A 26,070-nucleotide genomic window follows, 5' to 3' on the forward strand; every position below is an offset into this window, starting at 1 on the left:
AAATATGGGAATAAATTTTGCTATATGGGACATAGACGATTCTTGCCAATGGATCATAGGTGGAGAAAGGAAGCAAGGTCGTTTGATGGTACCCAAGAATTAGATCATCCGCCTCCTATGCCAACTGGTGATGAAATATGGAGACAAGTTCAGGGTATTGACAGTGTCATTGAGGCTATTAGGAAAAGACCGAATATTGTTCAAGTGGATTATGGTAAGCAATTGGTATGGAAGAAGCAAAATATTTTATTCACATTACCTTATTGGAAAAATAATATGTTGCGTCACAATCTTGATGTGATGCACATAGAAAAAAATGTGGTCGACAATATTATTGGCACGTTATTGAACATGGAAAACAAAACGAAGGATAACTTAAAAGCACGTCTTGACTTAAACAAATGGGTTTGAGACCTGAACTTCACCCAGTTCCCAGAGCTGCAAACAAGACATATTTGTCGGCAGGTTGTTTTACAATGACTAAGAAGGAGAAAAAGGACTTCTTGAAGGTTATACAAAATGTAAAAGTGCCTGATGGATATGCTTCAAACATTTCGCGTTGTGCCAAAGTTGAAGAATGTAGTCTTGTGGGTTTGAAGAGTCATGATAGTCACATTCTAATGCAACACCTTATGCCAATTGCTTTACGTGGATCCTTAACGAAAAAGGTTGTGGAACCTTTGATTGCGTTGTCTGGCTTTTTTAGAGAGATTTGTTCCAAAACGCTACGATTAGAAGATTTGGATCGACTTGAGTCTCGAATCCCTTACATATTATGCCAATTGGAAAGGATCTTCCCACCCGGATTTTTCACAGTAATGGTGCACCTCCTCGTACACTTGGCTACTGAATGTAAGCTAGGTGGACCTGATCACTATCGATGGATGTATCCGTTTCAGACGTATTGTGCTTTTATTTGACATGATACTTATATACTTCATAGAATATAGGTGCTTACGTAGCTATAAGGGTTACATACGCAATAAAGCTGCACCTGAAGGTTCTATTGCTGAAGGGTATGTAGCTGAGGAATTACTGACTTTTTGTTCGCGCTATTTGGAATCCTCGCAAACGGTATTCAATAGACCACACAGAAACCCTGAAGATGCTAGAGGAGAGGTCAAGAGTGTTAGTCTTGATGAAAAATTGTGGGTTCAGGCACATCGATATATACTCTTCAACTCTGATGATTTCATTCCATTTCGCACGTGAGTTGTTTTTTTTTATTTGTACACTTTAAAGAATCTTTAAATGATGACGATGTAATTGTAACATGACTTTGTGGCGCTTCCCACAAATATAGGATGCATAAGGAGGAGCTAAGGACAAGAAATCGTAGGGATCGCCGACCGGCAAATGAACTAGATAAGTTGCACAGAGATCAATTTTGTGATTGGTTCCGGGGCTTTGTAAGTGTTATTTTAAATTCAATAATATAACACACTTGATTTTCATTTTTAAGCATTTCTCTTGTTTTACTCATCGTTACGAACAATGTCCAAATATCAGGTTGAGAACATGGATGACTCACGAAGAAATGAACTTGATGATAAAATTAAATCTCATTCCATAGGTCCTGTAAAGCTAGCCCTAAAATTTAAGCGATATGTAACGAATGGCATGATGTTTCGCATTAGAGATTCTGAAAATGGTAAATCAACACAAAATAGCGGAGTTTGTGTATCCACTGAAGATGACACCCCATACTACGGCCAATTAACACACATAATTGAGGTGCAGTATTATGATGGATCTCGATATGTACTCTTCAAGTGTGATTGGGCAAACATTGCTCTGGGTAGGGGTTACAAGAATGATGAATATGGCTTTATCCTTGTGAATTTTTCGCGTCTAATACACACTGGGAAGCGGATTACTGATGATCCATTTGTATTGGCTTCCCAAGTTTCCCAAGTATATTATGTAGCTGATGAAAGAATCCCGAACTAGGTTGTTGCTATGACTACAAAACCAAGAGACGTATTTGACGTTGGTCAAGGCCGTGTGAATGACGATGATGTGGATAACTATTGTGACACTGAGCCTTTCAATTTCATCATTGAAGCAGCACTTGAGGATGCTATTGATAATCTCGTATGGGCTCGAAATGACATAGAAGGAATAACACTTAATACCCCTGAGGAATTGAGAGAGGAAATTCATCATGGTGAAAGTCAGCATGACCCTATGTAGTCGTAGTTATGTATTTTATTTTGAAATGTGAGTATGTCCATGTAGGTGTGTGGATTTAAGTGTTTTCATGATTGCTGATGCATTTATATGTTTATTACGTACTTTGATGTCATTAGTCTGATATGATGTTACTTTGTATAGGCATATGGCCCCGAAGACACGATTGAGGACTACCCGATCTACACAGCCTGTTGAGGTCCCTACACAACATGCTTCCATAGGTGAGGGGCCTTCACTTGAAGGAGCCACTAGCAATGGTGATTTAGGAGATTTTCTCCTTAGCGAGGATCTAGAGCAGTCAGTCTGCACGCATATGGAGGTAGACACCGACGGTATGTGTAACAAATGGTTGTATTTTTTTTAATAATTCAAAATATATTTTACAAACTCTAACATTATATTTCTCTTCTACATATACTGCAGGCAGCAAGAGAAAGCGGGGTGTTACCTGCATGGCAGACATATGGAATCGACAAGATGATGAACAAGTACAGTCCCTTTGGAATAATCATTAAATGAATATTTTTAAAATTTTTACAAATTTTTTCTTCTTGGAGTATTCTTTAGTCTTTATTGCACATGACCAAACCCAACTCTCAATCAAAATCCCAATACTCATCTCCCAAACCAAACCCACCAAAACCCAGAACCCCATATCCCCAAAAACCTCAAGATCGAATACCACAATCTCATCAAACGAAAGATCCATTTTTCTATCAACACACCGTTACTCTTATTCAAACACAATTCAACAACTTCTCGGCCACCAAATAGAAACTGAACTAGGCCAAAAACAAAACATCAAAATCAGAGAGAGAGAGAGAGCTTACGAAGCAGTCATCGTCGAAGCCGAACCAGAGATGGAGAACGTACGGTACCTTTTAGCCGGAGATCCGGAGATGGAGCTGGACATACCGGTGTCAGTGGTAGCTGGTGGACGACGGTGGCGGGCTCGTGTGTGGGTGGCGGTTGGTGGGGTTAAGGGAGGAGATGGAGAGAGGGAGGGAAATATTGGGGGCAAAAACTTTTGGGAAAAGAAAATGGCTGAAGCATTTTAACAAACGCTGGATTTGAATTTGAATTTTTTTCCTTTTTATTTTTTATTTTTATTTTTAATGAGGGCTGACGTGGCATGGTTCCACGTCAGCTGTGATAGACGAGTGAGGGACTTTTGAGCACCTGATAGAATTACTCCTTTAAATGTTCCAGTGCCTTCTGGAACTAAATCAAGGTTTGTTGTATAAAGAAGAACCATCTCAAAGTAGGACTCAAGGGCCAGCCTCCAATAATTGAGGTAAGTCTACTTGTAGCTTGTTTTTAATGTGTTAAAACTCATCTGATTTGCTATTTGTTTCTTTTTGATATGCTACATTGATGATACTTAAATGGGCAATGACAAAGTTACTGCCGAATCTTGCAATCATGCTAGAAGCTCAACAAGTGATCAAGAAATAAGAATTTGATATTGCTCGAGGCTCCAATACTTACAGGCGATTGTGGAGACCTTTTCCTTGTATAACTGAAGCAAATATGGAGATTTGCAGTTATATGGTCCCAAAACACATGGGAAAACACCAACTCCTTTGTTCACTATAGGTTTTCAGGCTTGGAGCTTGGCATTGGGGGCTAGAGTTTTTTAGTTGATTTCATTTTGTCCAAGCTAGAATTTGTGGTTGTACTACAAATGGATAAATACTTTAAACTTGGTGTTGTAGTATGTTGGTGGGTTTTGCACTTGTTTGTAAGTTTCTTGTAGTTTGTAGTTAGGAAAAAGATTCTTACACAAATTGTACAGGAGTTTAGAGACATGGGGTGGGACCCATGTGGTGGACCCACCACATGGGTCCCACCCCATGTCTCTACAAAGGTGCATAACAGTTGCACAATTATTGTGCACCAATCAAGTCTCTTGTAGTTAACGGTAGTGTTGGTTTGTTGATTTTTTTTGAGTTTATAGTAAACTTAATTTCTGTTGGTGTTTGTAATAGGTATTAGGTGTTGTACCATGCACACAAATCTGCGGATCTAGAAATTCATTTCAGACAATTGAACCTTCTCAAATTGTTTCTTTTTAAGAACCAAAAATATTTGTGCCAAAATAACAGATGCCAAGAAGAACAAAAGGCCTTGGACACGTAATGGATCTTGAAGTACGATTTCCGCATCCCCCTGACCAAATCCACCCACATTAGGATTACTCGTTAATGGTTGATCAAGTTTGATAGATTCGCCCTCTGAAACAAGAAGTTCCGGTCCTGGGGGGATAATATCAACCACTTGACGTCCATCCGATGCATCCACTATGTTTATTTCGTATCCTCCTTTTTCTTTTCGTATAATTTTGCTTACTATACCCGCTGTTGTAGCATTATAAACATTATTGTTACTTTTGCTACCGTCGGGATAAATCTGACCCCTTCCCCTGTTCCCGCCTACGTATATGGGATATTTTAAGAAGTGAACATCTTTCTTAGTAGCGGGGTCTGGGGAAAGAATAGGAAAGGTGACTTCGCTATATTTCTGACCAGGAACAGGACCTATCAGAAGAATATTTTTTTTATTAGGGCGATAGTTCTGAAAAGACAGATTGCCTATCTTTTCTTTAATCTCGGGCGAAATACGATCGGGGGGGGGGGCTAATTCAAACCCCTCGGGTAAAATAAGAACAGCCCCCACATTCAAAGTCCCCTTTTTTCTATTAGCAAGAACTTGTTTCAGTTGCATATCATAAGGAATTCGAACAACTGCTTCAAATACAGTATCAGGAAGTACCGCTTGTGGAACCTCGATATCCATGGGTTTATTAGCTAAATGGCAATTGGCACATACAATACGGCCAGTCGCTTCTCGTGGATTTTCATAACCCTGCTGTGCAAAAACGGGATATGCATTTGAAATAGGTGCCCTAGCTATTATATATATTATGAGCGATATGGAAATGTATCGAGTAATCTCTTCCTTTATCCAAGAAAAAAGGGTATTTATAGTTTGCATGGTTTAATCATTGGTATCGAAAATTTATACAATAAAATTAGGTAGGTTCCTAGTCTAGTATAGTTCCCTATCTATGATTCTGCTATCTATGTTATCTTCATGTATAAGAATTACATTATTTTGAAAGGTTGTGTTGTTTCAATTGATATTATCTTCATGTATAAGAACTACATTATTTTCAAAGTTAACAAGTGTTTGTTAAAATGAACAAATGGATATACATTTTAATTTTATCTTATTTTCATCAAACGCACGAGCGAACGGGATTTCATGTTCCTGACAAATCCACTATATAGACATTTATGTTTGACGAACAATAAGTAGATGGCTGAGCAAACCAATTTGATCTTTCCAACCTTAAAGCTGCAAATACTCAAACAAATAGATAAATATTTTTCAACTTTCTCGCAAAATTTACTTGCTGCATATGCAACAATTCCAATTGAAAAGCTCTAAAAAAAAGATGTGCATTGCCATCTATCCAACAAGCTACCACGATAAAGTGAAGATATGTGTTCGTCACATTGGTAAAATGAAAACCCCCCCACACACACAACACATGAGATAACAAAAATTCATTGGAATTCATAATAAACAGATGAAAATCCATTGGAATTCATTACAATAAGACAAGAACCAAGTTCACAAGCATAATGTTTCCAAGCTTACAAGAAAATGTTAAAAATAAGTGGAAAACGCCGAATCTAGAAACAACAATTAGAACGCTTCATCTGAAAAAGAGTTGGCACCTACAACTCTATTATAGGCTTTAGATCTACCTACTCCAAGAAAAATGAATCTTGAAATTACCTAACAGTTAGTTTGCCACTCCTTTCTCTGAATACTTCTAAGTTGCTACATCACTCATTTAGTTGCTCACAAGTATAACACATCATAAGAGAATATCGTTCCATGTATTCCAATAATAATATCACCTGAAACATGAAAGATTTAGGCAATAGAAACAATGGAATATCAACTTTGCAAGTAATGCTTAAAAACCTAACACTTATAGGAAGTAAAGGAGATCTCCTAATAAATAAGTTAATTAGTGGATACCACAAAGATTAATATTCAACTTGCATGTACGTAGATTTAATTTTACTGTATGAATCTTCCATTGCCAAAATGACTTGATTCTATCTCATATCTATTAAAGGGACGGGTGGAGAAAAGCTTAACTATGATTGTCCTTTCAGTGAATACTTTTTCCCCGTGAATGTTTGAAACTTTGGCTCTTCCATCTTCTACGGCAGCTCTTGATTGCTGTTCTTTGGGGCAACCTAACATTACAAAAACCAATTAGTTTTTGCACCAGTTATGCAAAAAAAGAATAATAAAAAAAGTAAAAATTGAGGGAGCTTTATTACAAGACAAGAAAGACATCCTTTTGGTGCTTCCTTTTTAGGTTTGTTTGCATTTGAACCAAACACAAGCCTTCCAGAGGGTTGATGTGAGGCAGGATTTGTTGGCTTAGAATAATTGGTTCCATTTTGACCCTTTGGTTGGTCGTGCTTAAGCATGGGAGAAGAAGCTGATGCAACTGATTGTGTCAAGGGCTTTCCATCCAAACGTCTCCAGAACCAGTGAATGGGCTGATCTTTCCAACCTACAAATGAACATTGAGGTAAGATACGAGAGAAGAGTAACACGTGCGCACACAGAGAACAAGGCTGTTGCCAAGGTAGATATGAAAACGGCAAATTGACTAACATAGCTTTGGGGTTGGAGATATCTAAGAAGTCTTTGGTGTGGGGGCTGCAGCTTCATATATGTTCCCTTTGCAAGGCTGGTATTCTTCACTTGCACTACATCTCCCTTTTGTAGGAGCATGTTTTCCATCATCTAGCAGGGAAAAAAACAAAAGGCAGCACTAAATAAGAGCCAAAACATCTGGAGAACCACAACAATTTTAGAAGATCAAAGAGAGAAAAGCATATTTACCATGGTAAATATATCAGTCCCTCGTTAGCAACAAATTCTAGTACTCCACAACGACTAACTCGTCCAGCAGAAGGATTTCTTAGTTCAAATAACATAGGGTACTCTATGTCTAAAGATGTTGGACCATAAAAAATCCAAATGTCTTAGTTGATGTTTTCAGGAATAAAAACCGACATCGGTAAAAGCAAATCTGACATGCATCATCATTAGGAAACAGAAAAGGACAGGTTAAAAATAGATAAATTACTGACTTACCAAGGCGATCAAGAGCTAAGGGAGGAATAATAACTGGAAGCAAAAAGAAACCTCATAAGTAATACTTCAGCTTTAAGAATATCAAGAATTAAGAGAAAATAAACATATAAACAGAGGATATTATCACAGAATTGGTCTAGCAGTAAGCTTACTTTTATCACCCTTTTCCAAATGTGCCTGCAAAGATTCAGAGAAATAATAAATTTGGATAATAAAAAATCAACAGCCTAACAAAAGAGTAAATACTAAACCAACTCATGTATACAATATGAAAACTGAAAAATGAAATTGACTTCTAAAATAAACAGCAAGTGTGTGCACAAAGTGTTAAAAAAATGAACAATGTAGAAAATAAACAACACAAGAATTTTTGTTAACGAAGTGGAAACTCAAGATGAGAAAACCACTCCGGGGCAGCCAAACCCAGGATATCCACTATTCAGAAGACAAGACTATATACAAGATAGTAGCACTCACATACCCCTGATGCAGTGGTCCTACCTTGCTCTCTAACGTGTAACCCAACACGAACGCCTCCTAACCAGATCTCCTACCTGAAGGGGTCTTCAATGGAATCCTTTACCTTAGGGCCAACCCCTAAGATAGACTACAGTTATAGCACAGCAACAGCACACTTGCAATGGCTTGAGAGAGAACGAATCAGCTCAATAACCTCACAAATAACTCTCTAAACTCTAGTGGAATTCAATACCGAATTCTTGCAGTTCTCAATGCCCAGGGGCCTCTATTTATAGGCTGAGGGTCCAAATGGGCGACTGCCTTGATAAAGCTGGACGCCGTCCGGACGGTGGACATGGGCCGTCCAGACGGACAATTGTGCGACTAGAATTCTGAGATTTTTGCTGAAAATCTTTCCTGTTTGAGAGCCGCGTCTGGACGGTGAGGCACTGTCGTCCGGACGGTCGCACGTCCGCTGCAAGTAATTTCCTAAGGTTTCGCACGTCTGGACGGTTGATCTTCTACACGCAATTTCCATATCTATTGAACGCGAGTCCGGACCATGGCAGACTGGTGTCTGGACGGTTGAATTTGAATTGCGATTCTTGCCTTATGTGCGAGCGCATCCGGACGGGAATCCACGTCGTCCGGACGGTTTCAGCAATCTTCCCTTATATGAACTTGGAAAGAAATCTGAAGCTTCGATCATTGAGAGTCGTCCGGACGGGCTGCTAAGACGTCCGAACGGATACAAGCTGGAACAGAAGCTTCTCGATGCGGATGAGTGTCCGGACGGATGATGCTTTGGTCTGTCGGGCGTCCAGACGGTATGGCACAATAGTTCAGACAGATGGAACTATGGACAGATGAGCATCCAGACAGGATGACACGTCGTCCTGACAGCTGGCAGGGAACCAAAATCTCTGACTTGTAAACAGTGCAGAATCATCTGAAGCACTTGTGAATAGTGGAATCCCTGTGAAATACATCTTTACATACAAGTGATTTTGTACAATCAGAATGAGGCCAATCACAAACTAACAAAAACTAATTATGTGTATAAACCAGTATCTTCCTCTATGTAATGAGTTATTATAAATATCAACTTATTCAATAATGCAAATTGGTAAGCTTACAAATCTAACAACCAATTTCAAGAGATTCTTATAATCAAAGTATTGGGATAATTAGTTAGAGTCTAACAGAGATGATTCTAACATTTCCAATTTAACCAATAGAATTGCTCATAGTAAAAGTAAATGAAATTTAGCAATGGCAACTATCAAACCTTATCAATGAAGGAGACAGGGTAACATTGATAAATCTGTTCAAAGATTGAATTACCGCGGTCTTCATAAGCCTTTAACCATCAAAACAAACAATCCGATGAGTGATCAAAAGCTGAGCAGGGAGCAACATATAAAATTGAAAAGTTTGATATAGAGAACATATAGGCTCATTAATTGCTACTCACCAACTGATGCTATCACACAAATAAACCATCGCTGAAATCTTACTTATTCCACAAGACATGCAATGGGCCACTATTTTTTAGTCCATACATTCATGCTAATCGATTGAATTGACCAAGGTTAAAACCAATACAGAAGAGAAATCAAATACTCCATAGAATTGGGTTCCCACAATTTTTTAAGACTTATATTGTTTTTAAAGATAATAATTCAGCAAATGCAAACAACAAAGAATACAACCATGGGTTATTAACATGCCATGATTAATGCGCTTGAGAAGTTTCAACATAAAAAACCATTATCTTTCAGCCATAACAAACCCAGAAATTTCAAACAGAAAAAAATGCTCAACAACCATCACCCCCAATTCAGCCCACACTCTCCGTTCTCTAATAATTACATACATCAATCACAACTATTCAAAGTTAAACCACAATTGAAAACCCCAATTTTCACAAAGCTTGACAAGAAAATAAAGCAAAAAACCCTAAATAAGGTGTTTGAGGGATTAGGGATTCAGACCCCCCAAATCTAGATCTTAGTTTCAAACCCAACTAGGTTGAGAATAATGGAACTGAGATTCTAGTTTCAAACTAAATAAACCAACAATACAGGGAAATCTACAGCATTAGAGTAGAGTATCCAACAAAAAAGCAGACTTTCTTAGACTAAAATTCTGAATTGATAATCCAGAGGCTAACCCAGCTTAACACATCAACCCAACATTTACCAACATCTACCAACATCAAAGTGAGGAAGTGAAGTGCATGTGTCAGAACTTAAGAGAGAGGAAAGGGGGAGAAAGAGTTTACCTTGAATTTTTTTTTTCCTGCAGTTAGGCTACTTGTGTGTGATTTGCAGAGAGAGAACGACGAGCTCCGGGCTTTGGTTCTGCAACGAGAGAGAGAGAGAGAGAGAGAGAGAGAGAGTGACCGTAGAGTCGGAGATCTGCAGTTGTTGGCTCTGGAGCTCCTCCTCGTTGGAGATCCGCAGTGCTCGTGGGTAGCACTCGATTTGCTAGGTCCGAGAGAGAGAGAGAGAGGGGGAAGAGGCACGGTGTCTGTCGGTGGGTGGTGGTCGGTTGGTCTGTCGGTGGGGAGGGGATGGTGGAGAGGGGGAGTGATGTGATTGTTTTGTGTACAAAAATATATCAATAATAAAATTATTACTCGTAACAGTACGAATCCTTGTAGTCAAGAAATTACCTCTAAAGAATAATATAATCCATTTTCGGTTGGCACGAACCATCCACCTGACTACGAAGATGCGGTATGACTCGTCTTCCCTGGGTATGGATTAGCTACGTCTTTAATAGGATAAACACAACCAATGGAAAAGTATAACCCATCTTCAGTTAGTACGAACTATCTACCTAAATTACACAAAACTAAGGTGTAGTACAATATGTCTTCCCTAGGCATGGCCTATCTAATCCTCTTGATCATATATCAATTAAAACCGTTGTATAACAATCATTCACATAATCATATAAAATATGAAGTGTAACGACCCGCTTTTTACAAAAAAACGTAAGTAATTATATCTGGATAATTAAGTGTCATTAACCATTCAGAGATGATAAATCTGGCAGCGGAAAATACGAATATCTTTTTTTTTTCAAACATTAGGGACAATTCCCTTACAATACATTTAGAGCTTTAACTGACACCCTCTAGAAATACATTAAAAGTCTTTACACTATTTACAAAGAAACATGTGTCACATATGATACTAAAGCATACATGGAACTTAATAAATACAAGTAAATGTCTAAACATGTTACACGCAAATAGTACAAACATTTATGAGTACAAAGTACTAAAATCCTAACTACACAGCTTTAAATCTCTTAAGCTAGCAGTTAATCCAATCCATAATCTTCAGAACCTGCGCAAACATCTATGAAAAGGTGGTTACCGCCACAATCCCATAGTTCCATAAGTGAGCTAACTGTCATTCAACAACATCATGATTTATGCGTTATTTAAGGAATAGAGATATGACATAATGATGTAGTGATAGTTTTCATGCAAAGTTTAACAATTTAATATAGTCATTGCACTCCTCTCTTATAAGGGCCGTCCCCCAGGTCAACGTCTTTCTCGAGGCCGTCCCCTCTACATTACATTTTGATTAACTTATTTTCGCACTAGTAGAGTACGTTCCACGTCACTCTACTAGCACTTTGAAAGCCGTCCCAATCAATATGAATTATTGTGTTTTCGGTTTCAGGCACATTTCCCATCCTGAACCATTGGGAGACGTCGCGCCCAATATTAATAAGTTGATTATTAACAGTATGCAATAATTAGTCATACGCATCCAATTAAAATAAAACATAAACACAACGCTACTGAAATCCAGTACTACCCTCAGTAAGTAATTTATACTTACAGCCCTTTTATCCAGTCTCAGTTCATCATCTGCAACAAATACATATAAATGTGCATACAAGGTCAATATCATTACTTCTAGGAACTCATGCCTAAACATGAACTCCAAAGTCACATACATAAATAAAAGCAATCATCATGACTAGAATTCAATATGTTAATTTTCAAACATTAATACCATAATCCATATTTCCATAAAAATACTAAAACTCCAAACAAGACCTAATCATTTCTAGGGAACATCAACCCAATCACCAAACCAATTAACAAAACATCTATTCTAAAACATATTAACTCCAACAATTATTTCAACCAATATATATTTGAGAAATCACAGTAAAACAGCACACTGAATTTCCATAATCAATTTCATACCAAAGTAAACTAATATATTTAACATGTTCTTAATTTAGTTATTGAGACTACATAATTAATATAATCTTTATTAATTCCCTTTTTCTGCATAATTCCCAGAACTCATATATCCAAAACATCACTCAATATAGTAAATCATATTTCTAGATTCTCAAGTTAAATAATATGTACTAGTTTAAACAAATCAACTTAAACTCTAGAGAAATTATACTTGAAATAGGAACATATTCCAACACTAGCTTAATCACCAATTCTCAAGACTAATAGCCATAAAAGCACCCCCTTGTAATATTTTCGGTCATCAACTCTAAAAGCACTTTAATGATATGAACCAAAACCAATAACGATCCTAAATCAGCCTACAATATCTAGGCATCACCATAACCCATATCAAAACACTATACCGTCCTTACCAAATAACACCAAATCTAAACCCGCAAGTACATGGCTAACACAAGGGACATAACCGAAATCTCCCCATATATAATTCACCAAAAATCGATACATTGCAAGCACAGCCTATACCAATTCAAGGAACAACCTACACAGAAAATACCAAACCCACAATCATGGTTCAATCTTCGACACATCCCCATGGCTACACAGTCCAACAACCGGCCAAACACTACCCACTCAAAAATCATCCACTCAATTATTTTCCCAATCGGCTACTCCAAATAAAGCATCTCAAAAATAACACCCCATCATCAAACAATAAAATCCCTTAATCAATCCATAGGAAACCCCCAAAATCATCAAACCCTAGATACCTTGCATAGCCGAAACACAACCATAGAGAACAACTCTAAACCATTCGGCCATCAACACCCCAAAACAGAAAATCATAAATCAAAATACCCAAGCTAAAACAACACTTAGCTCATATTCACCCACAGAAAATATATCACACATATAATCACGGCTCAGCCGATCCAACGACAAATAGGAAATAATTAGTCAACCATGAATTATCAAATTTAATCAATAAATTAACCTTATTTATAGAACAACTCACATTAAGGATTCTCACAGAAAATCCACCGGGAAGAACCTATTGAAATCACCGGAAATCCACCAAGAATTAGACCTCTGCTCGAATTGGTGATGACCACCGGAAATCCAGCTTTTAGCTCACCGGAATCGCCACTAGAACCGTCGGAAAAGCCGCCAGAAAACGCACAGGAAGAACCGGGTCTTCCTCTCGGGTCTGACGGGTCACCGGGTCGGGTTTTGGGTCAGAGGCTTCAGGTCTTCGTGGATCGGCCGGAAAGTCGCCTTAGCTCGCCGGATCGGCGTCTGGCCGCCGGACATGGAGGATCGGACCTCCGGGAGGATCGGGTCGCACGGGTTCTCCCGGATCTTTTGGGTTTCCGCGTCCTAGGCACCACCGGAGTCGACCCACCGGTAGCATCGGCCGGAAATCGAGTCGCCGGCGTCCCCTGTTTTCCAGGTCCGATTTCCATCTCTGTTTCGCTCTCTCCCGATCTCTGACTCTCCCTCTGTTCGGTCTCTCTCTCTCTCACGGATCCACCGGGTCCTCTCTTCCCCGCCACTCTCTCTCTCTCGGTTCTCATCTCAGTCTCACTCTCTCTCCCTCTCGCTGTCTCTGTTTTCGAGCAAAAGAACAGAGAAGAAACAAAGAAGGAAGAAAGAAGAATAGAAGAAAAAGAAGAGAAAAGAAGAAGTGTGGTCCGGTTATAATAAAAGAGAGATATTATTTTTCTGTAATCATTGTCTTAGTAAAATATCAGATATTTTATGCATAACTTAACAGTTAAGTTTTCTTAAAATATCCCTTATTAAAATATCTCTTATAAAAATATCTCTTACAAAAATATCTCTTATAAAAATATCTCTCTAGATATTTTATCTGCTGATATTTTTAAATTGATCTTTACCAATATGTATAATTCATCAAAATTACAATCTAAGTTCATTTTGTGTCTAGTTCGTTCCATCGGTAATATTATTATCTCAATAATATTTTAACATCATAAATTATAAACCAAATATATATTGCACAGTAATATTACACGCAGTGAATATTACACCTTAATATTATTTATCAATATTATTTTGCCAATTAGTCTATTTTATTCAGTCAGTCTATTTTATTCAGTCTTAAATTCTCATTTAAGACATTTATTTAATTACTTAAAAAATCTGGGGCGCTACATGAAGGATTGAGTCCAATCAATATAAAAGATTTTCTAAGATAAGATAAGAAATTCATAATGATTGAATATAAATATTAAGATAAATTCTCACAGATATACAACCATCATGCAATAGAAAATTCCAAATTAAAATACAATTAAATCATTGTTACTTGGAAAGGGCTACATCAACACCCTATTACGAATTTAGCCGCTCATCGTGGTGCTGGGATGGTCTCCTGCCATGTTCTTCTCCTCTTCAACTTGTCAAGCCTCTAAGAAGAATTTTCTGTCTAAAGCTAATCACACATTCTCTTGAAGCTGAGGGGTCTATTTATAGGGAGCAAACAAGCCCTAGAAGCCCTTGGAATTCCAGAAAAATAGTCTATTGAGTCTTCTTGTTAAATTAGGAAGCAATCATTGTACAAATCAGAATAGGAATCGTCCAGATTTGTGGTCATGTATTGTGGGGAGATTTTGACATATTAAACTTCTGAATTAGAAAAAAGCTATTTCTGACATATTTGTTGAATTTTTTTATTAGTATCCCAACGCCACCAATTTCATTGCAATCTGAGATCTAAACAAAAAGTTATGATCTAAACACTGAGACATATGAAGAATCCAAATTTGAATCCAATCCGATTTTGACTCTTAGTGGAGAAATTCTGATTTAATCATTCCCTTGATTTGATTAAACTTAACCACATCATATAAGTCTTCTATTATGATTGGTTAAGCTTACCAATATCTTCTAGGTCTTCTCAAAGTGTGCTTTAAGCCCCAAATTAAAGGAATTAATTGTATTTTTATTTAAAACCTAAACACAATAAAACAACACAAAATCAAACAAACAACAATGCTAAGAAATTAACATATGTAAGTTAAGGGGCTTGAATGTAAAACATTTGACGCTTATCAGGGAGATTTGAGAAATGAGGGAAAATTTTGGAAACTGAAATGTCTCTCTTTTTTCAACATTTTCTTCTTTTTAATAAAAAAAATGGTAAATATAAAATAAATCCCTGAGTTTTTGAGAAAATCCTGAAAAACTCGTTTTTTTTTTTCCAATATTAAATCCTTTAGTTTTTCGCTAATTTGAAGCAGGTCCCTCCATGAGTTTTCCGTCCATTTTTCTAAGCTCTGTTAGTGCCACGTCAGCATTTTCACCACCTCATCTTAAAATATTATTTTTTATTATATTATATTATTTTTTAATTAATTTTTTTTATTCTTTATTCTTAAAAAGGCAGCCACCCCCTTAGGGATGACCTTCAGGCCACCCCCAGGGATTGGAGGGGTGGCTTTCGGGCCACCCCTATACCCATTTGGGGATGGCCTGAAAGCCACCCGGAAGCCCTGGGGGTGGCCGGGAGTGGTTGCCCATGTAGCGCCCCAGATTTTAAGTAATTAAATAAAATGTCTTAAATTAGAATTTAAGACCGAATAAAATAGACAAGTCTAGAATTGACATTCGATTCATAAGACTTGACGCTCGAACGGCTTAATATTGTTGGAAACAATATTCACATCGATCAAATAATAAAATATGTGGCTTTAAACACGATATTATTAATCCCCGATAAATAATAAGGAATATATGGATATTTATGAAAATAAATATTCCTTGGTCTTATTATTTATAAACTGTAATTTTATAAATGAAGAATAATATTATTATACTCTAATAATATTATGGGACTAATTAATAGACAGAATGAATTAATCAGTGAATTAATTGATGCGATAATATTATCAAATAATATTAATGTGTAATATTTACTGTATGTAATATTATTATTATTATTATTATTATTATATATATATATATATATATATATATATATATATATATATATATATATATATATATATATATATATATATATATATGTTTGCAATGTATATATTGATGGTGTTATAATATTATTGAGATAATAATATTATCGATGAAACGAACTAGACACAAAACGGACTCAGATTGTAATCTTGATAAATTATACATAATAGTAAAGACCAACGTAAAAATATCTAGAGGGATATTTTTATGAGAGATATTTTTAGAAGATATTTTTATAGAAGATATTTTTATATTTTAATAAAAGATATTTTATAAAAACTTAGCTATTAAGTTTTGTACAAAATATAAGTGGATATTTAACTAAAACTTAATGATTAAGTTAATACAAATATCTCATCTTATATTTTTATAAAAACCGAATTACTCTCTCTCCAATTCCCACGCTCAGTTCTTCCTCCCTCTTTATTATTTTCTTCTTTTTCCTCTTTACTTCTTTCTTCTTTCTCCTTCTTGTTCTTTGTTCTTCCTTCTTCTTGCTCAAACCGAAGGCAGCGGGAGAGGGCGATGCCGAGAGATTGAGAGGGAGAGAGAGACTTGAGAAATGGAGAGAGAGATGTCGAGAGAGAGACAGAGAAGGACCAAGAGATCGGGAGAGGAAGCCGAGCCCAGTAGCTCGGACCGGTGGACCCGTGAGCCCAGGGAGCTCAGATCCTCCGTGATCGGCGGCTGGGATTGAAATCCGGCGCTGGAAGAGCTTCGGCGGAACCCAGGGGTTTGAATCCGCAACCCGTCAAACCCGAGAAAGAAAACCTGCGACCCGCAAGCTAAATTCGACGGATCCGGGAGAATCCGTGTGACCCGATCCTTCCGGAGGTCCGATCCTCCATGTCCGACGGTTCCAACGGCGGTTTCTGGTGAGCCGTGACCTATGTGCAGCAACCCAGACGAAGACCCGAAGGCCCGTGACCCAAAACCCAACCCGGTGACCCGTCAGACCGAGAGGAAGACTCGGTTCTTCATTTGCATTTTCTGGCGGCTTTTCCGGCGGAATCGGTGGCTTTCTCCGGTGGATTTTGTCACCGTTGTTTCTTGAAGCAGCTGGTGGAGCTTTGAGGATGGAGTCTGAAGGTGGAAGCTTGAAGAGGAATCGAGATTGAAGAGAGAAGGCGTGGAAGGGTTAGATGAGTTCAGAAGATAAGGGAGTACGTGGCAGCAAGAGAGTGGGCTCAGGGAAGGTGCGTGCCAGCTGGAGTCGTCCCTTCCCAAGCCCAAACGGTGGCGTTTTGGTGTCTTGCGTTTTATGTTATTATTATTGTCGTTTTATACTTTCAGTAAGGGCTAGTCGTTTAGTTCAATTCCTTATGTGTTTTGTAATACCTAATGGACAGTATATAAGTCCAGCAGGTAATAGACTGAGGCAGCTTTTTGGTTAACAGAGGTTATGTTTGGAGGCTCTGGCATCCTCGAATTTGCCAATTTATCTTATTATTCAGTAACAATTCCGTCTCAGAATTCATTGCATTTCATTTTCTCCCCTTCAATCCGCTCATCACTCCCCAAAAACCCCTAAAACCCCAAAAAACCTGTTACAAATTGGTATCAGCAGCCTCTTTTTCCCCTGCGCATGAAAACCCGTTCCATGACTATGGCTGAAGAAAATGCCCCAGTGTCTCGTGCAGAATTTACGGGCATAGTCCAGACCTTACAAACCCAGATGGATCGGCTAGAGGCCTTGATCTTGAAGCAATCGGAAGCTGGGGGGTCCAAATCCCCGGTGCACACCTATGACTACATTCCCCAACCATTTGGGGGGGGCGAAAATTTTTTTCCCGGAGGACCGAGCGGCGGTGAGGGTTTCTTGAAACCCAAATCGGTTCGTTTGGATTTCCCGCGTTTTGATGGTGACGACGCCGAAACGTGGTGTTGCCGGGCTGAACAATTCTTTGATTACTACAACACACCAGATGAACATCGCCTCTCACTTTCTTCTTTTCATATGGACGGCAGAGCTCTCATCTGGTTTCGTGAGCTCCGTTCTAGCAACTCGATTCATGGGTGGGGAGATTTTGTCCGGGCTTTACAGATCCGCTTTGGCAGAGGGTCTTATGATGACCCTATGGAGACACTGTCTAAGTTAAAGCGGGATGGCACCCTCGAGGATTACAAAAACCAGTTTGACACACTGGCCTTGAAGGTGCAGCACCTCCCGGAATTTCACAAACTTAGCTGCTTCTTGGGCGGTCTTCGGGATGAGATCCGGCTTCCTGTTCGGATGTTGAATCCTAGAACCCTGGTGGATGCTTATTCTCTTGCCCGAATGCAAGAGGAATGCGTGATGACTACTAGAAGGTACCCCCGTTCTTCTTTCCATTCCTCCCACTTCCATCAAACCACCCAGGGCCTTAGTGCACAGTTACCGGCTGGTTTCACTAAAAACCCTCTATACCCACATTCCTCTAGGCCTACTGCCCCAAACACTTATTCCCAGCCTTTCACCCAGCCTACGGGAGGGAGTCTAACGGGTAAGGACGGGTCTAAACCTAGCCAAGCTTTGGTTCCGGTCGAGAAGATATCCCAGGCCCAAATGGAAGAACGCCGGCGTAAAGGGCTCTGTTATTCTTGTGATTCAAAATGGTCAAGGGGACACGTCTGTGCAGTTCCCAAACTCTTTCTCCTTGAACTTACGGATGAACCCCCACCTCACCCAGACAAGCCTGCGGGCCCTGTGGAGGAGGATTCGGGAGATTTTTTTCTAGATGAATTCCCGGAAATTTCCCTCAATGCCATCACTGGCACCCCCCATCCGAAGACTATGCGATTGGTTGGATTCCTCAACTTACACCCTATTGTCATTTTAATTGACTCGGGTAGTACCCATAACTTTATTCACACCACTGTCGCGGCTACACTGGGTATTTAGCCTCTGGTGCAGGACCCTCTGAGGGTGAAAATTGCTAACGGCGCGGAGATTCCTAGCCCCGGTTGCTGTAGGGCGGTGGAGTTCAAAATCCAGGGCTTTAGTTTTCGTACTGACTTCTTCATTCTGCCCCTAGCTGGCTGTGATGCTGTTTTGGGAGTTCAGTGGCTTCGCACCTTGGGGCCAATCATCTGGGATTTTTTACAGCTAAAGATGGAATTCCAGCATGCTGGGGACTCTTGCATTTTGTTGGGCTTGAAACAAGGGCCACACTTGAGCTTGGAGGGGAGTGACTCCTTTCGGTTGCCCAAACAGGAACAAAAGGGTCTGGTTTTACACCTCCTCAGTTGCCCTGCTCACTGTCTCTCCTTCCAGGGACAGCAGTCCTTACCCACCCACCAAGACCTCCCGCCTCCTGTAACCGCCCTCCTTCGGACTTTTGAGGATGTTTTCAAGGAACCTACTGCCCTCCCTCCAAGGAGACTTCAGGATCATTCTATTACTCTCCAACCTGGGGCTCAACCGGTGTCTGTCCGTCCCTACCGCTACCCATTTTACCAAAAGGCGGAAATTGAGAAGATTGTCAAGGAACTGCTACACACGGGTGTGATCCGACCCAGCCATAGCCCCTTCTCCTCCCCGGTTTTGCTAGTTCGGAAGGCTGATGGCACTTGGCGCATGTGTATGGATTATAGAGCTCTAAATAGGGTCACTATTAAGGATAAGTTTCCTATCCCAGTCGTTGATGAACTGTTAGACGAGCTGTGGGGCTCCAGATTTTTTTCTAAACTCGACCTACGGTCCGGGTACCATCAAATTAGGGTAGTTGATGAGGACATCCCTAAAACTGCCTTCCGTACTCATGAAGGCCACTATGAATTCTTGGTCATGCCATTTGGGTTGACCAATGCCCCCTCCACTTTTCAGAGCCTCATGAACCATGTCTTTCAACCTTACTTACGAAAATTCATCCTAGTCTTCTTCGATGATATTTTAGTTTATAGTAAGGACTTGGAAACCCATCTTACTCATCTATCCCTCACACTTGAAACCCTGCGGCAGAATTCCTTGTTTGCAAAGTTGTCTAAGTGTAAATTTGCTTGTTTGGAGGTCGAGTATTTGGGACACATAGTCTCGGCTCAAGGTGTTTGTGCTGACCCGAGCAAGATTAAAGCCATGGTTGATTGGCCTTTCCCTAAAACCCTAAAGGCTTTGCGGGGATTTCTAGGGTTAACGGGTTATTATCGTAAGTTTATAAAAGGCTATGGTTCTATTGCTGCGCCTCTCACTCAGATGCTTCGCAAAAATTCTTTTGCATGGACAGCTGCAGCTCAGGCTGCTTTTGAGGATTTGAAACAAGCTGTGACACAAGCCCCGGTGCTTGCCCTCCCCAATTTCTCCAAACCATTCATCATTGAATGTGATGCTAGTGGCGTGGGAATCGGTGCTGTCCTCATGCAAGACAACCGCCCTATTGCCTTCCTCAGTCAGGCCCTCAAAGGCAAGGCACTACACATGTCCACTTACGAGAAAGAGCTCTTTGCTCTGGTGACCGCTGTCCATAAATGGAGACCCTACCTCTTGGGTCAGTCTTTTGTCATTCGGACAGACCAACAAAGCCTTAAGTTCTTGTTAGAACAGAAGGTTGGTACTCCGTTCCAACAACGATGGCTAACAAAACTCCTCGGCTACAATTTCTTAGTGGAATACAAGAAAGGAGTTGACAATAAGGTGGCGGATGCTCTCTCTCGACGACACTCCGAGGCTGAGGATATTTCCTTGTCCCTCTTATCCCTTCCGGTCCTTGGTTGGGTGGATGACTTAAAGGCCCAGTATCTAGTTGATCCTAAGCTCCAACTGTTACTCACTCAATGGCATTCTCATGAGCTCAACACCCAGAAATATTCTCTCCGAGATGGGATTCTTCTGTATAAAAACAGAATTGTATTGGGTGATTCCCCGCACCTTAAGGACCAGGTTTTGCTCTATGTCCATAGTGATCCCATGGCTGGACATGCGGGGTATGAGAAAACCCTACAACGGGCTAAACGGGACTTCTATTGGCAGGGTATGCGACGAGACATCAAGGCCTTCATCCGGCAGTGTGACACATGCCAGATGAACAAACATGATAATACCTACCCTGCGGGCGTGCTGCAGCCCCTTCCCATTCCCTCTCGGGTCTGGACAGATATTTCTATGGACTTTGTGGAGGGCCTGCCCTTATCCCAAGGATATTCGGTCATCCTTGTTGTCGTGGATCGTTTGTCTAAATATGCCCATTTCATGGCATTATCTCACCCCTACTCCGCGGCTAGGGTGGCTCAAATTTTTGTTGCTAACGTCTTTAAGCTACATGGAATGCCCAATTCCATCGTCTCGGACAGAGACACTACCTTCACCAGCACATTCTGGAGTGAACTCTTCCGGCTACAGGGCACTTCCTTGAAGCTCAGCACCAGTTACCATCCTCAGACGGACGGTCAGACTGAGATTGTCAACAAGGCCCTCGAGAACTACCTACGCTGTTTTGCCCAAGACAGCCCTAAACACTGGTCTTATTGGTTACCCTGGGCCGAGTATTCCTACAATACTTCGTGGAACTCTTCTACAAAGCTAACCCCTTTCGAAGTGGTATACGGGGTTCCACCCCCTAGACTCCTAACCTACATCCCGGGCACCACCCGGGTACAGGCAGTGGATGAGGTCCTCCGCAACAGGGAGCAAATCCTCTCCATTCTCAACCACAATCTCAAACAAGCTCAACAACGCATGAAAAAATATGCAGACATCCGACGTACAGAAAGACAATTTGAACTGGGTCAGATGGTTTACTGATGGAAACCAAGGAGCTGGACATGCTGATCATACACATGGGAATGGGGCTGAAGTTGTGCAAGACCCTTTGTCACTTCCTAGTGGCCCAATTACAAGACTTAGAGCCAAACGTTTCAAGGAAGCACTAAATGGGCTAATCCAAGAGAATTGGGCTGATTCTAAAAAGACCAAGATGGGCTCAAATAATAATCAAGGCTTAGTCCATGTCATCAAAGCAGTTGAAGAGGATAATTAGCATGCAAAAACGTGACCAGCTTGGTTTGACCATTAAAGGGTGTGAACTCGTTGAGTTTCAAGGATATTAAATAGGGGAATGAACTTGGTCTTGGCTGGTTATGAATTTAGTCATTTAGTTATTTTGGTTGCCTCTAGAAGTCCAAAGAGACCTAAAAATATTGGGACTTGTTTATGTTGGCACTTGTGTTGCTTTTAAAGCTATAATTAAGACTTTTCCTATTCTTGGAGGGTTGTTCCAAGTATATATATGGGCATAACGAATTTTGTAAGGGATATAGAATTTTGTTTTCAGAAAATTATTATTGTGAGGTCTTGTGTTCCTCTTTGTTCTTGAAAGAACTTTTTGAGCTTATCAAGTTAATCTTGTGGCGTTCAAACAACCAAACTTATCACCTTGATTCTTGAAGAGATTCAGATTCTTGGTGTGGCGTTTCAATCCTTCGTAGTCTTGGTTTCTCATCTAGTTAGGTGACGGGTCAAGCCTCAACAATTCTTGTCTACACGATCTTGGGGTTTCAAACCATCATTGCTATCGGGTTTCATCACATTTGTTGGTGGAGTTCATATCATTTACCTCCGTCTCCAACCATACCGGCAAACATCCGTGGCCCACCGCAGATCGCTCAAACTGGCTCCCAGGTTTTATGGCCCCTTCACCATTGTACGGAAGGTCGGCGCTGTGGCTTATGAACTCAATCTGCCCAAAGAGTCCCGCATCCACCCCGTTTTCCATGTCTCTTAGTTAAAACTGAAATTGGGGTCCACTGTAGCCCCCGTGCCGAAACTACCCCCAATCGACTCCAATGGTGTTTTCCGACCGGAACCCGTCGAGGTGCTCGACCGTCGTTCGCGGCCCCGTCACAATCGCCCGCTCACCGAACTCCTCATCCGCTGGGAGGGCCAAACGGCCGATGATGCGACTTGGGAGGAGTTTCAGGCTCTGAAGAACGCCTACCCCCACCTTGTGGGCAAGGTGTTTTAATCGGGGGGGTAGTGTCACCGTTGTTCCTTGAAGCAGCTGGTGGAGCTTTGAGGATGGAGTCTGAAGGTGGAAGCTTGAAGAGGAATCGAGATTGAAGAGAGAAGGCGTGGAAGGGTTAGATGAGTTCAGAAGATAAGGGAGTACGTGGCAGCAAGAGAGTGGGCTCAGGGAAGGTGCGTGCCAGCTGGAGTCGTCCCTTCCCAAGCCCAAACGGTGGCGTTTTGGTGTCTTGCGTTTTATGTTATTATTGTTGTCGTTTTATACTTTCAGTAAGGGCTAGTCGTTTAGTTCAATTCCTTATGTGTTTTGTAATACCTAATGGACAGTATATAAGTCCAGCAGGTAATAGACTGAGGCAGCTTTTTGGTTAACAGAGGTTATGTTTGGAGGCTCTGGCATCCTCGAATTTGCCAATTTATCTTATTATTCAGTAACAATTCCGTCTCAGAATTCATTGCATTTCATTTTCTCCCCTTCAATCCGCTCATCACTCCCCAAAAACCCCTAAAACCCCAAAAAACCTGTTACAGATTTGCTATGAAAAATCCTTGGGGTAATTTCTAACAACCTATGATGATTAATTTTGTGGATTGGTTTAGTTATTAAGGAATTAGGGTTTGATGATTTTTGGGCATTTTTAGAACTGAAATTGAATCTCTGTTTTTGATCAAATGCTCCATGTTTTTGTGCTAGCGGAATAGTGGTGATTTTAGGATGGATCCCCTGTTTTGATTTAGGGTTTATGCGTGTGTGGTGTTCGGTGGCTGTAAATTCCAGTGATGTGTGTGTTTTGGGACCGGCTGTGAGTTAGTGTTGGCTGATTTAGAGTGTGTGGATTGTGGGCAGTGTATGTAGTTGTTAGACTTATGATATTTCCTGTTGATGATTTACTTTGCTATGTTTTCTGCCCTTGACTGGCTGCTGAGGTTGAGTAGTTGGGATCCTCTGTGTTGAGTGTTGAGAAATCTCAGTGGGTGTGCTAAACTGTGAAGGATTTTCTGTGTTGTGGATTTTAGTTGGATAGGTGTTTTGTTCTCCTGTTTTGTGCTGGCCGGCTGGTGTAAAGATTTTTGTGTATGTCCTAAAATGTTATCTGTTTTGGGATGATTTGGCCAAGTGTGTGTGGGCTAAATTGGGGTGTTGGCTGGATTGTTGGCTGATTGGATATATAGACATATTATGGTGAGATGGGTGTTCAATTGGATTATTTGCTGCCTTGGTAATGGGAGATTTAATGAGTTGGCGGATTAAATGGATAAGTGAAGAGTTTGCTGATTTTCTGATTATAAGTTTTGTTAATGAATTTAGCTATATTGAAGATGGGACAGATGGTATTGATAGGATGATTTTGGTAGATTTATTGTGATTAGCTGTGTATGAGCTGATTTGGAGTTGTTGGAAACGTTTAGTGTTCTTGCCGGCTATGTAGGGTATTGAGCAGTAATTTGTGATTTTCTTGTGTATGTGTTTTGGTTGTTCTTGGTGGAATCGATCTAGAACAAAAATTGGATTCCCTGTTTTTGGTGTTAGCTGTGAGGTGGATTCGATTATATGGAAGTGGTAATTGATAATTGATTTTATATGATTCGATTTCTTTAATTAAAGCTTGGTTATATAATCTAAGGAGAATATATGAATATTGTTATAGAATGGTTATATGATTTAAATATGAAAACATGTTCATATGTTGAGTTCTCTTTAATTATAATTATGTTCAAATATCTTTTCTGGTTGGTTGTGTATTATGGTTAAAAGCTTTTGAAGTTGACAATGTGGTAATAATACCTTACTAAAAATATGCATGGGTTTCTTTATGACTAATTGATCTATGCTTTGGAAATGAAGTATAATATTTTAGCTGTGTTCTTTGTTATGATAGGAATATAGATTATAGTATTAATGTTTGGAAATTACCATGTTGAATTCTAGTCATGATGATTGCTTCTATGTATGTGTATATGTATAAAAATGGAATTCATGTTTAGGCAAGAGTTTCTAGAAAGAAACGATATTGACCTTGTATGCACATGTATATGTATTTGCTTCAGATGATGAACTGTGACTGCACGAAAGGGCTGTAAGTATAAATTACTTACTGAGGGTAGTACTGGATTTCAATAATGTTGTGTTTATGTTTTATTTTAATTGGATGCGTGTGATTGATCATTGCATACATTTAATAATTAACCTATTAATATTGGTTGCTACCGTCTTCCAAAGGTTCAGGATGGGAATAGTGCCTGGAACCGAAAACCCAATAATTCATATTGATTGCTACTGTCTTTCAAAGTGCTAGTGGAGTGACGTGGGACGTACTCTGCTAGGGCAGAAACCATGCTAATAAAATGTAATGTAGAGGGTACAGCCTCGAGATATACGCTGACCGGGGGTACGGCCCTTATATGAGTGGAGTGTCATGACTATATTAAACTGTTAAACTTTGCATGAAAACTATCACTACATCATTATGTCATATCTCTGTTCCTTAAATAATGCATAAATCATGATGTTGTTGAATGACAGTTAGCTCACTTATGGAACTATGGGATTGTGGCGGTAACCACCTTTTCATAGATGTTTGCACAGGTTCTGAAGATTATGGATTGGATTAATTGCTAGCTTAAGAGATTTAAAGTTGTGTAGTTAGGATTTTAGTACTTTGTACTTCATAAATGTTTGTACTATTTGCGTGTAACATGTTTAGACATTTACTTGTATTTATTAAGTTCCTTGTATGCTTTAGTGTCATATGTGACACATGTTTCTTTGTATATAGTGTAAAGACTTTTAATGTATTTCTAGAGGATGTCAGTTAAAGCTCTAAATGTATTGTAAGGGAATTGTCCCTAATGTTTGAAAAAAAAAAAGATATTCGTATTTTCCGCTGCCAGATTTATCATCTCTGAATGGTTAATGACACGTAATTATCTAGATATAATTACTTACGTTTTTTTTGTAAAAAGCGGGTCGTTACAGCGCAGCTACCTCAGCCCAGTGCCATGAGGCCACCCCCAAATGGGTATAGGGGTGGCCTTAAAGCCACCCCAGCCAAAG

The 26,070-nt window shown here is 39.8% G+C and overlaps 2 protein-coding genes and 1 pseudogene across 2 annotated transcripts; 1 reads left to right on the plus strand and 2 right to left on the minus strand.

Annotated features, from left to right (window-relative positions):
- Window positions 1–24: 24 nt before the first annotated feature.
- Window positions 25–1,950, plus strand: LOC133871559 (uncharacterized). The gene is made up of 5 exons (XM_062308988.1): window positions 25–214; window positions 466–886; window positions 951–1,208; window positions 1,304–1,409; window positions 1,510–1,950. The coding sequence occupies exons 1-5, from the start codon at window positions 25–27 to the stop codon at window positions 1,948–1,950; spliced, it is 1,416 nt and encodes a 471-aa protein (XP_062164972.1).
- Window positions 1,951–4,212: 2,262 nt separating this feature from the next.
- LOC133871757 (cytochrome f) lies at window positions 4,213–5,258 on the minus strand. Its single transcript, XM_062309174.1, has one exon. It carries the CDS (start codon window positions 5,185–5,187, stop codon window positions 4,219–4,221), a length of 969 nt encoding a protein of 322 aa, XP_062165158.1. The 5' UTR covers window positions 5,188–5,258; the 3' UTR covers window positions 4,213–4,218.
- Window positions 5,259–6,047: 789 nt separating this feature from the next.
- LOC133871560 (uncharacterized) lies at window positions 6,048–12,997 on the minus strand (annotated as a pseudogene).
- Window positions 12,998–26,070: the final 13,073 nt, after the last annotated feature.

This window comes from Alnus glutinosa, chromosome 6, assembly GCF_958979055.1.
Source record: "Alnus glutinosa chromosome 6, dhAlnGlut1.1, whole genome shotgun sequence".
Lineage (NCBI taxonomy): Eukaryota > Viridiplantae > Streptophyta > Magnoliopsida > Fagales > Betulaceae > Alnus > Alnus glutinosa.

Excerpts from the sequence above, each read along its gene's own strand:
- LOC133871559 (XM_062308988.1), top strand. The coding sequence starts at position 25 with ATGGGACATAGACGATTCTTGCCAATGGATCATAGGTGGAGAAAGGAA. Across the intron at positions 215-465 it reads TATTGTTCAAGTGGATTATG|GTTGTTTTACAATGACTAAG; the intron begins GTAAGCAATTGG and ends ATTTGTCGGCAG. Across the intron at positions 1,209-1,303 it reads GATTTCATTCCATTTCGCAC|GATGCATAAGGAGGAGCTAA; the intron begins GTGAGTTGTTTT and ends CCACAAATATAG.
- LOC133871757 (XM_062309174.1), bottom strand. The coding sequence starts at position 5,187 with ATGCAAACTATAAATACCCTTTTTTCTTGGATAAAGGAAGAGATTACT.